This window comes from Grampus griseus, assembly GCF_964374135.1.
Source record: "Grampus griseus genome assembly, chromosome: 1".
Taxonomy (NCBI): Eukaryota; Metazoa; Chordata; class Mammalia; order Artiodactyla; family Delphinidae; genus Grampus; species Grampus griseus.
This window is the reverse complement of record NC_139017.1, coordinates 171372007-171384344: the sequence shown is the minus strand read 5'-3', so window position 1 is coordinate 171384344 and position 12338 is coordinate 171372007. Positions and strand designations below refer to the sequence as shown.

The 12338-nt window shown below is 64.3% G+C and overlaps 2 protein-coding genes across 3 annotated transcripts in view; both read left to right on the top strand.

The window, feature by feature from the left end:
• The window catches only part of PLEKHM2 (pleckstrin homology and RUN domain containing M2), a 38009-nt gene extending 32055 nt beyond the window's left edge, over positions 1–5954 (top strand). For both annotated transcript variants that reach the window (XM_082654020.1, XM_082654021.1), the window contains 11 exons: positions 84–153; positions 300–390; positions 753–817; positions 1151–1239; positions 1794–1926; positions 2165–2355; positions 2716–2781; positions 3518–3677; positions 4001–4180; positions 4263–4379; positions 5027–5954. In XM_082654020.1, the coding sequence (XP_082510146.1) occupies positions 84–153; positions 300–390; positions 753–817; positions 1151–1239; positions 1794–1926; positions 2165–2355; positions 2716–2781; positions 3518–3677; positions 4001–4180; positions 4263–4379; positions 5027–5164 (1300 nt within the window). In that variant the 3' untranslated portion in view covers positions 5165–5954. The remainder of the gene's footprint in view (positions 1–83; positions 154–299; positions 391–752; positions 818–1150; positions 1240–1793; positions 1927–2164; positions 2356–2715; positions 2782–3517; positions 3678–4000; positions 4181–4262; positions 4380–5026) is intronic.
• Positions 5955–7593: 1639 nt separating this feature from the next.
• Positions 7594–12190, top strand: SLC25A34 (solute carrier family 25 member 34). The gene is made up of 5 exons (XM_082658765.1): positions 7594–8174; positions 8793–8858; positions 8959–9111; positions 9469–9603; positions 10247–12190. The coding sequence occupies exons 1-5, from the start codon at positions 7755–7757 to the stop codon at positions 10427–10429; spliced, it is 957 nt and encodes a 318-aa protein (XP_082514891.1). The 5' UTR covers positions 7594–7754; the 3' UTR covers positions 10430–12190.
• Positions 12191–12338: the final 148 nt, after the last annotated feature.

Below are 12338 nucleotides of genomic sequence, written 5' to 3'. Positions count from 1 at the left end.
GTGTCGCCCATGTGCACCGGTGCGGCCCCTCGCGGCCCTGCCCGGCCTGACACCGCGCCCTCCTGCGCTCACCCCTCCCACAGGGTAGACAACAATCACTTACTCCTGCTCATGATCCACGTGTTCCGAGAAAACGAAGAGCAGCTCTTCAGAGTAAGTCCCGGGATCTCAAGAAGGAGCGAGAGCCCGCGCAGCAAGGGCGAGGCCGGATGGGCCGCCACTTCCGCTCCGAAGGGGAAGCGGGCTGTCTGGGGCAGCGCGGGGCCCCAGTGCCTGACCCCTGTGCTTCGGCCCCTCAGATGATCCGGATGAGCACGGGGCACATGGAGGGCAACCTGCAGCTGCTGTACGTGCTGCTCACAGACTGCTATGTCTACCTGCTCCGGAAAGGTGCCTGCCGCCCCCAGGCTAGGCCAGGGCAGCTGCCGAGGGTGTGGAGGATGAGGCTGACGGCTGCCCTCGTTTCCTTCCCCCCGCCCCCCGCCCTGAGTGTCATTGATCAGCACAGAGTGCTGAAGAGCACAGAGTGCTGCCCGGCATGTGGTGATGAAACAGGTTGGCAGCAGTCCCAGCTGCCCCAGCACATGAGCCTGGGGCCCCCCTCCATGAGCACCCCATGTCGTTCTCCTACCTCGCCACTTCAGATCGCAGGGCAAGGACGGGTCCTCATGGAGAAAAGGTCTTAGAAAATGGGGCAGGGGGAGGACAGAGAGGCCACTGGGGGTAATAGACATTGGGGTCTCCTCTCTCAGGGGCCACAGAGAAGCCATACCTGGTGGAAGAGGCTGTTTCTTACAATGAACTTGACTATGTGTCGGTGAGTACAGGCTCCGTGGCTGGTGTGTGCCGTAGGGCAGGGCTCCTCGGGCCGCCCCGCCTCAGACCTGCAGAGCGAGGCTGACCCCTGCCTCAGCCCCAGGGGTGGGTGCCAGCTCTTATCTCTGAGCAGCTTCTCTACCTGAGCCGGGGATAAGAAGCAGGCTTGAGGGTACCTCTTCCTCCGCTGTGCATCTGACCATCCCTCCCCACCTTGTGGTGACCTCAGAGTGCGCTGCCTCCCTCCCCAGCCCGCCCTCAACCTGGCCCCGGCTGCCCCTTCTGGCAGCTGCGGCCAAGCCCCGTGTGCATGTGAGGGTGTGGTTTCTGGCAGGTGGGCCTCGACCAGCAGACGGTGAAGCTGGTGTGCACCAACCGCAGGAAGCAGTTTCTGCTGGACACGGCGGACGTGGCCCTGGCCGAGTGAGTGACACGCCCCCTTCTGCAGGCCTGGCGAATCGGCATCTGCCACTGGCCTGGCCACGCCCTTGGGGCTGGAGGGTGGCAAGTGGGGTGCGAAGGGCAGAGAAGCAGGGAGGTGATGGGCACACTGACCGACGGGTGCCCTCAGACCCTGAGTGGCCCACAGAGAGGAAGGGGGCCGGCAGGAGTGATCCCTACAGCAGAGAAAGCGCAAGCCCGGCTGCGGGGCCTTGGGGCCACACGTGCCCCCTGTGCTTCCATACGGAAACTGTCCTGAGATCAGGTCTTTGTACAAGTCCTGCTGCTTCCCTTGAGGTCACAACCCAAGACCCCTCGGCCGCTGGGAAGGGTTAGGCCTTTCCCGGCCGCAGTTTGATGATCATGGACTGCTGCCGCGTCACTGCCCCACCCGCCACCCGGAGCTGTGGTCCCAGCCAGGTCCTCCCCGCAAGATCCTGTGACCCCTTCGGGCCGGAAGTCCCCAGGACTGTGCCATGTCCCTTTGAGGGGTGGGGGCCTCAGGCCTCTGACAGCAAACCCCACTCCGCATACAGGTTCTTCTTGGCTTCTTTGAAGTCAGCCATGATCAAGGGCTGTCGGGAACCACCCTACCCCAGCGTCCTGACTGATGCCACCATGGAGAAGCTGGCACTGGCCAAATTTGTGGCCCAGGAATCTAAGTGTGAGGTAAGCACCTGGGGAGGAGGGGGTGTCGTCCCCGAGATGACAGCCCTGGTATTAGGGTCAAGAGGTGCAAATAGGTGCAAATAACTGTCTTTAGCGTTTCTCCATCACCCACCTGGGAGGGGCTCTCCCTCCCGGCCTGTCCCCCTCCCCACTTGGGGTGTGTCCTGACCCCGCCAGCCAGCGGCCACTCCCGCTTCTGGCCCAGACCTCACCGCTCTGTCCCCTGCCCCCTCCCCAGGCGACCACTGTTTCTGTGTGCTTCTACGGGCTCGTGCACTGGCAGGACCCCCAGGATGAGTCCCTGGGCCGCATCCCCTGCCACTGCTCACCCCCTGAGGGTGCCGTCACCAAAGAAGGCATGCTGCATTACAAGGCGGGCACCTCCTACCTGGGCAAGGAACACTGGAAGACGTGCTTCGTGGTGCTCAGGTGGGAGCCCCCGCAGCTCTGGCCCGGAGGTTGGGATGGGGGACAGCGCCCTCCCCGTCAAGGGCTTTGGAGCAGATATCCCCTGGGATCCCAGATCTTCTCTGTAGAGCCAGCCACCTGGGGCCCAGGGAAGCCCAGAAGTCCCCAGGTGAAGACCGGGGCTGTCCCCAGGGCTGGGGGCACGCGCTCCCTGCTGTGCCTCTGCAGTTCTTCCTCCACCCTCCCTGCCGTAGAAGGCAGGCCCCGGGCTCCTTGGCCTCTGGGGTTCAGGCCCCAGCTTGTGGGGGTCCCTGGGATCTGTTCCACCTGGCCCCCAGTTCCTGGGACAGGCCTCACCCCTGCCACGTTGTGCCCCTGCAGCAACGGGATCCTCTACCAGTATCCCGACCGCACTGATGTCACCCCCCTGCTCTCAGTGAACATGGGGTGAGTGTCCTGGGCAGTGGGAGGGGCCGGGCAGGTGTCGGGGCCTGTGTCGCTGCCTGAAGGTCAAGGCTCCGGCTGGGCCTGAGCCTCAGGGCTCCCGTCCTCCCTGGCTTGAACTGGCTCTCCCTCCTGTCAGTTGAGCACCCCCCCTCGGCCCCACCCCCATTTAGTGCCCTGGGGTCTGCTGAGCTCTGGGTGAACAGGGAGAGGGTGGGGAAGCAAGAGGAGCTTCCTGCCTGGAAAGGATCCCAGCAGGTAGGGGAGGCGTCCCCCGATCTGATAGGGGAGGCGGTCCTTTCCCTGGGAAGCGCTTGACCTGATGGGGAGGATGGACACACACACACACACACACACACACACACACACACACACACGCACACACGCACGCATGCGTGCGCTTGGAGGAAACATCCGGCCCGTAAGGGGAACAGCAATGAATGTGCACTGATTCCGAGAGGGCGGGAGCCAGGAGCTGATTCTCAGCCCTCACCTGGGCCTGCTCAGGTATCTAGACGAACCTTGGTGATTGTGCATAAAAGGTGTTACACAGAAAAGGGGCGGGGCTGCCCAGCAGCTTTGCGCCTCTCCTTCGAGCCGGAGGGCTCTGGCCCACCTTCTGGTGTCCTCCAGCCCTCGGGACTCCGGGGCAGGCCAACCCCAGGGGCTCCGCCCGCGCCCCTCGCCCCCCTGCCCCCTTGCTCCCTTGCTCCCGTTTCACCCTCCACCTCTGGCCCAGGGGGGAGCAGTGCGGTGGCTGTCGGAGATCCAGCACCACGGACCGGCCCCACGCCTTCCAGGTCATCCTCGCCGACCGGCCCTGCCTGGAGCTGAGCGCCGGCAGCGAGGCTGAGATGGCTGACTGGATGCAGCACCTCTGCCAGGCCGTGTCCAAAGGGGTGAGGGCCTCCTGCCCCACCGCTCACCACCTCCCAACCCCACCCCGGGTCCCCAGGGTCCCTTCCCCAAGCCCATGCGAGTCATGCAGCGGCCTCTGAGGACCAAGATGGGACTTCCAGGGGCCAGCCCAGGAGTGAACCCTGGAGGTTAGGGCCGCCTGTGGCCTGACATTCCCACCATCACCCCTGTCGGCCCCTGTACTCCTGGCCTCTGGAGGGAGGGGCAGAGGAGCTGGCAGGCCCCTGACGCGGGGAGTCCTGGTGCAGACCAGCCCTGGAGAGCTCCAGCTTGCCTCTCCCCTCCGCTCTGCTGGTGCCTTCAGGTCATCCCCCAGGGGGTAACTCCCAGCCCCTGCATCCCCTGCTGCCTGGTGATCACGGATGACCGCCTCTTCACGTGCCACGAGGACTGCCAGACCAGCTTCTTCCGCTCCCTGGGCACTGCCCAGCTGGCCGACATCAGCACCGTCTCCACTGAACCGGGCAAGGAGTACTGTGTCTTGGTGAGTCGGGTGGGGGGCGATGGAGGCAGGCCCTAACGAAGGAGCGCTGTGTCTGCTCACCTGGGGCCCCCGCTCTCCCCAGGAGTTTTCCCAGGACAGCCAGCAGCCCCTCCCACCCTGGGTCATTTACCTGAGCTGCACATCTGAACTGGACCGATTCCTGTCTGCACTGAACTCCGGGTGGAAAACCATCTACCAGGTACCCGGCTGCCCAGGCCCCTGCGGAGTGGAGCCGTTCCCTAGGGAAAGGAGCCCCTGCACGGCACAGACCGAGGCAGGAGTTGGGGGCCTGGGGCAGCACCATACTAGGAGCTCTGGGGTGGACATGAACGTGTAAAACCAAAGGGGCAAGACCCTGCCTCCCAGTGAGTGTGAGGCTAAAGCTAAGCATAGAGCCCAGGAAACGCCATTCCTGACCTTCTCAGTTACCCTGAAAAAGCCGGCATTAAGTGCCTACGGTGGGGCTAGAGCTGTGCCCGGATGATGGGGGCATGGAGCGCAGCACCAGGCTGAGAGGGCCTCATCGAATGCCTGCACAGATCGCAGTCTGAGCGCGTGCTGGGCTGCCCCGCGGAAGCTCCGGACCAGCCCTGGGCGGAGTTCCACGGCCCGCCTCCCGGCCCCACCCCCAGCCCCCTCCTCCGAGAACCGGGGCCTTCCCTGGAAGGAGGCGGCTCAGGGAGCCGCACCCCGTCGGCCTGAGCCCCTCCTTGAGGAGCCCGAGATCTCAGCAGCGTGGATGTAGTTTCAGGGCAAGGTTACACCCGGTGCGGGGGAACCCCACGGCCCCTCGGCTCCTTGGGGGCTCTCGGTGCAGCCCTCAGGTTCCCTGCACGCCCCACCCAGGTGGACCTCCCCCGTAAGGCCATCCAGGAAGCCTCCAACAAGAAGAAGTTCGAGGACGCCCTGAGCCTCATCCACAGCGCCTGGCAGCGGAGCGACAGCCTGTGCCGGGGCAGAGCCTCCCGGGACCCCTGGTGCTGAGGCAGAGCTGGCGGGCGTCCTGGAGGGGCCGGAGAGGGAGGCGGGCGAGCGGCTGCTGGGGCCAGGCTCCCGCCCTCGTTCCCGGGCAGCAGAACCACCGAGTGGGGCTTGAGACAAGGTCTCCCTCCCAGGGACCCAGAACGGGTGCCCAGCACCCTGGGCCTCCTGCCCGGCAGGTGGCAACTGGGAAGTGCTGGGGGCAGAGGGTCCGAGCCCTATGGGCTCTGCAGATGCACGGCCCCCTTCCCCGGGGCCACCGCCTCACTCCACGAGGGGAGCAGGACTCAGAGGGCAGGAGCCCCTCTTCCTCCCCTGGGTCAGGGGCCCGGGCAGAGGCTTAGGCCGCCCTGGGGGCTCTGAGTGCCCGGCCATCCCTGTTCATGTTTGAACATTCACCCGGCTGGGAGGGAAGCTGGAACACCGCGGTCTCAGTGCATGTCTTCTCCTCACTAGCTCCATCCCCAAGCACACTGCTCCCTGCCTTCCAGGGCCCGGGGGGTTGCAGGGGGCCGGGATGGCCCTCCCTGGCTACCAGGAGGCCCTGCATGTCCACGGCCCCCTACCTCCCCTCCTCCAAACCTGGCAGTGCCTGTAGGACCCAGGGATCAGGCCATCTCCTTTTTGCCAGGAGCAAAGGGGAGGGAGGAGGGCTTGGAGAGGAGCAAAGCCCACCAGCCTGTGTCCCCTGCCTGGCTGGAGCCAGGTCCTTCCCAAGAGGGCCCTCTGGGGGAAGGGGTCAGGTGGCCTGGGTTTTGTTTTTTAAAATAAAATAGACATGTTATATTGCCAAGACTCGTCACTGGCCCTTTTTGACCAGGGTGGAGGTGAGGGATCTCCGGCACCTCCTCTCAGGCCACTCGGCCCTTTGTTCCTCGTTCATTCCACAAATGCTCTTCCGTCAGATGCTCTGTGCCCACACTGGGATCCAGATCACTGGCCGCTGCCCCCCAGCACTCACTGAGTGGAGGAGTTCGGGCCCTGGGAGCTTCTTGGCCGGACCTTTGCCCTCCTTCCTGTTTCCTGCAGTGGCCAGGGGAGGGCAGCCACCAGCTCGGGTCCCAGGCCGTGGCTACACTGCCAGGGCAGGGCACTCCTGCCTGCCCTGCCTCCCCCAGCTCTGGGGGCTGAGTGCCGGCCACTCGGGATCAACCCGGGAGAATCCAGGCTGTCCCCAAGACCTCTTGTTGAGCTGCTACCCCGGGGCTGGCCGGAGGGTGCCCAGCCTGCCAGGCCTAGGAGGAGCTCTGCAGCCCTCAAGCCCCTCAGCACTGCGGCCTCCAGGGCCTCACAGCTGGGAGGAAAGGGGTGGCCACCTGGAAGAAGCAGGTGTGGAGGCCACAGAGGTGGGGTTCTGGGCAGGGCGGCCCTGCCTCTGGTTCTGATTGGGACTCGGGTGACGCAGGGTGGCCCTGGCAGGAGAGAGGTACCATGGGGCCGAGGCCGAGGTGGGCAAGGTGGTGCCGGCCCCCGACCTGAGCAGCCTGGCACCTGACAGTAATGCCCGGGGCTGGGAGGTCCCTCTTCACCAGGCACAAAGGTCCATTCCCATGCCTGGGCCTCTGCTCCAGAGAACCACAGCCCAGGAGCAGCTCCCACCAAGAGGAGGGGCAGGACTAGGGGGCAAGTCCTTACCAGGTGAGCAACCAAAGCTGCAAGGTCACTCCTTGAGACACAGTGGCCCTTATTTTTCCATCTCCTACCCACCCAGGGCCCCCAGGCAGGGGGGGATGTGGGCCGCCTATTACAGAGTGAAGCACTGTGCTAGGCGTTCTTCACACATCTGTGATCCTCCGAAGAACCTCTGCAGTGGGTATCCATATCCCCATCTTACAGATGGAGAGACCGAAGCTCAAAGAAAGGAACTGACTTGCCCAGGGCACACATAATAGCTGCTCCTGGGATCCCAGATCAGTTCCACACGACTCCGGAGCCCTCTGCTCTCACTGGCAGTGGGACCACAGACCGTGGGAGCCAGACTGGAAGACTGAGGCCGGGAAAGGGGACGGCACACAGTGGCAGGGGGGCGGGGCGGGGGGGGGGGCGTTGCTGAGCTGCTGAGAGGAGCCTCCCAAGCAGCTGCCTCTTGCCCAGGGCCCTGAGCTACAGCAGGACTGGGCAAGCCCGAGGGAGGGCAGCTGCGCCAGCGCTTTGCCCAGGGCCAGAGGGAAGGCTGGGCACCAGCGCTTTGCCCGGGGCCAGAGGGGAGGCTGGAGGACCCGAGGGTCGGGAGGAGGTGTCTTGGCTCATTGGCACTTTCTGCCCCACCCCCCCACCCCCACTCCCCCGTGTCTCCCTTGGGGCCCAGGTGACCTTTCCCCCAGATCCCAGGGTCCAGGCCCTCCCCGGCAGGGAGGTGTGGGGGACGTAGGAAGCTGGGATTGGTCCAGAGCCGGCGGGGGCGTGTCCCAGGCTCCCAGGAAGGAGCAGAGTAGGTGGACTCCTGAGATAGAGCAGGCCGCCTGGCAGCAGCCGGCCTCTCTGACCCGGACCTCTGCCCTCCAGACATGGCCCCAGGCTCCCTCGATCCCCAGCCCTGTGGCCCTGTGGGAGTGAAGACAGCCTAAGCACCGCCACCCCAGGGCCCGTGCCCATGCCTCTGACACGGGCACAGCCGGCCCCTGGCCCGGAGGCCAAGGAGACGGTGGCTCCAGCTGTGGACCTGGTGCTGGGCGCCTCGGCCTGTTGCCTGGCCTGTGTCTTCACCAACCCCCTGGAGGTGGTGAAGACGCGGCTGCAGTTGCAGGGGGAGCTGCAGGCCCGGGGCACCTATCCTCGGCACTACCGGGGCTTTGTGGCCTCCGTCGTCGCTGTGGCCCGTGCAGATGGGCTGTGCGGCCTGCAGAAGGGGCTGGCTGCCGGCCTCCTCTACCAGGGCCTCATGAACGGCGTCCGCTTCTACTGCTACAGCCTGGCATGCCAGGCCGGGCTCGCCCAGCAGCCGGGTGGCACCGTGGTCGCGGGCGCTGTGGCAGGGGCACTGGGAGCCTTCGTGGGGAGCCCTGCTTACCTGGTGAGTGCCTTGTCTCCATCTGCTCCCACCCTGGGACCCAGCTCCCATGGGGGCTCTGCAGCCTCCTGGGCTGGCCTCCGTGGAGCAGATGGGGTGGGGCTGCTCCCCGGGACATCCCTGCCCAGGCCTGGAATCTGCCCCTTGGTCCAGGGCACCAGGGCCTCGCCCTGAACCTTGCTCCCCTGGGGCCCCCGCCCCACTGGTCCTGAGCCGGGGGAGGGGGCAGAGGGTGGCAGGAGGTGTGCTAGCTCAGGGCCACGTGGTCACTTGTCTTCCTGCATGCCCTGTGCAAGTTAAGCATAAAGCTTCCATCGAGAGAGGGCCCCACATCCTAGCCTGGATGCTACAGTCATCATCTCTCTTGGTCCCCAGAGCAGCCTTCCAAGGGTGAGCAGACAGGCGGAGAGAAGGTTAAGTCACTTGTCCCAGGTCACAACCAGATGCAGACCCAAGCCGACTCCAACCCTATTCCACACACACACACCCCCAAGGCTGCGGGTGTGGGCTCAGGGAGGTCTGGGTGTCAGGGCCTGGGGAGGGGTGCCCTCAACACGCACAGCTCGTCCAGGGTCTTCTAAGGTTCCAGCCCCAGGCCCTGTGTCACCCCTGCTCTCACAGGTCAAAACGCAGCTGCAGGCTCAGACGGTGGCCGCGATGGCTGTGGGACACCAGCACCCTCACCAGGTGGGGACCGTCACTCCCCGGGGCTTCCCCGGCTGGGTGGGCTGGATGGGCCCCTGGGCGGGCAGGGGCTGCCCAGTGACCCTGTGCCCTCTCCCTGCAGAACGTCCTGGATGCCTTGGGGACCATCTGGCGGCAGCGGGGCCTGGCGGGGCTGTGGCAGGGTGTGGGTGGGGCCGTGCCACGGGTCATGGTGGGCTCGGCTGCTCAGCTGGCCACCTTCGCCTCCGCCAAGGCCTGGGTGCAGGAGCAACAGGTAAGGAGCGGGGGACACCCGCGCCCCTTATCGCGCCTCCACATCTCCAGCTGGACCCCACGCAGGGAAGCCCAGGGGGTGGTGACAGGCCCCTTAAGAAAGCCGAGGGCCCTGACTCTGCCCTCAGGGCTGTGATTCCGGCCCTCGGGTCCAGCAAGAGTGGAGAGTCCGCAGTGAACCCTCCAGCTGTAAAGGAGCTCAGGGCGGCGGGGGGCGGGGGGGGAGTGGCCGGAGGGGCCTCATCTGCCCCCCTTTCCCTAGCTCTTCCAGCCCCCGGGCGCTGAGAGGATGGGGTGGGTGCCACGTGGGGGAGGGGGGAGGGCACTACAGGGCTCAGCAGCCTGTATGTCCCCACAGTGGCTCCCAGAGGACAGCTGGCTGGTGGCCCTGGCCGGGGGCATGATCAGCAGCGTAGCTGTGGTCACAGTCATGACCCCGTTCGACGTGGTCAGCACGCGGCTGTACAATCAGCCTGTGGACGGAGCGGGCAGGGTGAGCAGGGGATAGAGTGGGGGAGGGCGTGGGAGCTGGACAGCATCCCCCAACACACACACACACACACACACACACACACAGCCAGAGACACGGAGAAGTGTGCCCCACACACACACACATTAATTCGGCTTGTTTGCTGAACACCTATGTCCCAGGCACGTACTAAGCATTTTCACACCTGGATCCTATTCTGTCCTCACAACAACTTTCGTTCTCCTGATGAGAAGACTGAGGCTCAGAGAGATCAAGTGACTTGCCTGAGGTCACGCAGCCGGTAGGTGGGGGAGCCTGAACTGGAATCGAGGCCTGACCCCCCAGCCTCACAGGTGCACAGGGGCCGTCACGTACACTGGTGCAAGGTGTGCCGAACACAGAGGTGCCCTCCACGGGCTGAGTTAGCGGTGAAATCCACCCGCATGCCACTAACCAAGCTGAGCGCCTGGCCTGGGGCTGTGGCTGCCTGGAGGAAGAGGCCCTTTTTTAACTTTCACAGCCCGAAGGGTTACTGTTATGTGATTTGCCGAGCTTGGGGGAGTGCCCTTTCTGATGTGCCACAGAAGCCCATACACAGACACACCCCATTGTGCCAGCCAGGGCCCCACGACACCTGTAGTGATGTCTGCCCTGTGTCTGTCCCCAGGGCCGGCTGTATGGCGGCCTCGCCGACTGCCTGGTGAAGATCTGGCGGCAGGAGGGCCCCCTGGCGCTCTACAAGGGTCTGGGCCCCACCTACCTGCGCCTGGGTCCCCACACCATCCTCAGCATGCTCTTCTGGGATGAGCTCCGGAAACTGGCCGGGCGGGCCCAGCACCAGGGCAGCTAGGCGGCGTGCTTCACCCTGACACAGCCGTGCCCTTGGCAGGAAGCAACGGCCTGCTCCACCTGGGAATGGCCGTCCAGGAGCCCGCCCAGGCCCAGGCCCTGCCGCAGGTTCGGGGAGAGTGTAGACAGCTGTGGTCAACCCAGCCCCGTGGCCCACCCAGGGCCAACAGATCCGCCTTGAATCACCACCCACTCTGTTCTCCAGAAAGTTTCTCTTCCCTCTCTGTCCTGGGTAACCTTATCCCATTGTTATAATAACTCCTTCAGGGTGTGAACGTTACCACGAGCTGGGCCACTTATGTGCGCCAGATCGCTTAGTCCTCACACAGTAGGAGACGGTGAAATGCTCTGTTACTGGTTCGGAAGCGGGGGCTCAGAAAGGTGAAGTGCTTTGACCACAGCCACACAGCTTTGAAGGGGCAGAGAACCCAGCTCTGCCCAGCCCAGACCTGTGCCCTTGGCAAGAGCCAGGACCGTGGGTGCTGGGGTGCCCCTGAGGGATCACTGTACACGTGGGGAGGCCCTGGGGAGCACCGTGAGGCCGTAATGTCAGCGTCTGTGCTAGACTGCCAGGGCCGCCGTCATAGAGGACCTCAGACCAAGCGGCTTAAACAACAGAACGTTACTTTCTCATAATTCTGGAGGCCAGATGTCTGATCAAGGTGTCGGCAGGGTTGGTTTCCTCTGAGGCCTCTCTTCTTGGCTTGCAGATGGCCGTCTTCTCCATGTCCCCACACGGTCTTCCCTCTGTGTGTCTGTGTCCTAGTCCCTTCTTATAAGGACACCAGTCATATTGGATTAGGATCCACCCTTAATGACCGCATATTAACTTACTCATCAATACTTCCTTTGAGAATTGCTTTCTTTAGGACTCCAAAGAGTCACGTTCTGAGGTTAGAACTTCAATAGATGAATCTGGGGAGGGGGAGGGGACACAATTCAGCGCATCAACTGAGGGCTTTTACTGAGGGTCCCCTAGGTGCCCAGCACTGTGGACATTGGCACAGATTCTCACGACAGTCCTGGAAGGTAGCGCTTGATGGTGCCCGTTGTTCAGGTGAGCAGACTCAGGTCCCGGGAAAGGAAGTGACCTGCCCAAGGTAGTAGAGCTGGGCGGCCTCCTCCCAGGCTCTCTCCCCACGCTGCAGCCACCCTCCCACCATGGGCGTGTTCCTAAGGCCTGCACCGACCTTTGTGCTACAGAAGTGGATGCTGAGTCCCTGAAGGGGCAGGACTGGCGGAGAGGTCAAGCAGCCTGAACTACCTTCCCTGCCACACCCCATGTCTGCAAAGAGCTGCTCCCCAGGGGCAGCCCTACTGCACACTCCAAACCAATAAAGTTTTCTATTTTGTCTACTTCAACGACTCCCCTCTGCTGGCAGCCTCAGTCTCCCGACCCCCGAACCCACACCCTTGGCTCGCTCTCCTCGGTCTGAGAAAGGAGGATCCAAAAGAACTGGGGCGAGCCAGCCCCGCCCCGTAGGCCAAGTGAGGCCTGCCACCTAGTGGACACGGGGAGGATCGTCAAGGCGGGCTGCCCTACGGCGCAGGAGGGGAGGGCCCAGAGCTGGATCCCAGCCCCGGGCTGTGGCGGGAGCGACGCCCCCTTCCAGACCTTGGGCTGAGAGAGCAGAGCCTGACCTCAGGCTGTGGGGAGATCGAAGCCCCCCTTCCAGACCTTGGGCTGAGGGCGGGACCCAGACTGGAGGCTGGGGGAGGGCAGAAGAGGCGAGGCCTGGGGCTTCAGGAAGGGATGGGTGGCAAGGCCCAGGGGTGGGTTGGTCTCTGTCCTGAGAAAAGCAGGACAGAGACCAGCCCACCCAGAGATGCCCCCCACCCCATGCTGCCCAAATGGGGAGACCCTGGGCAGCGGTCTTAACCCAGCAGCCCAAAGGTTTAAGGCCCTGGCT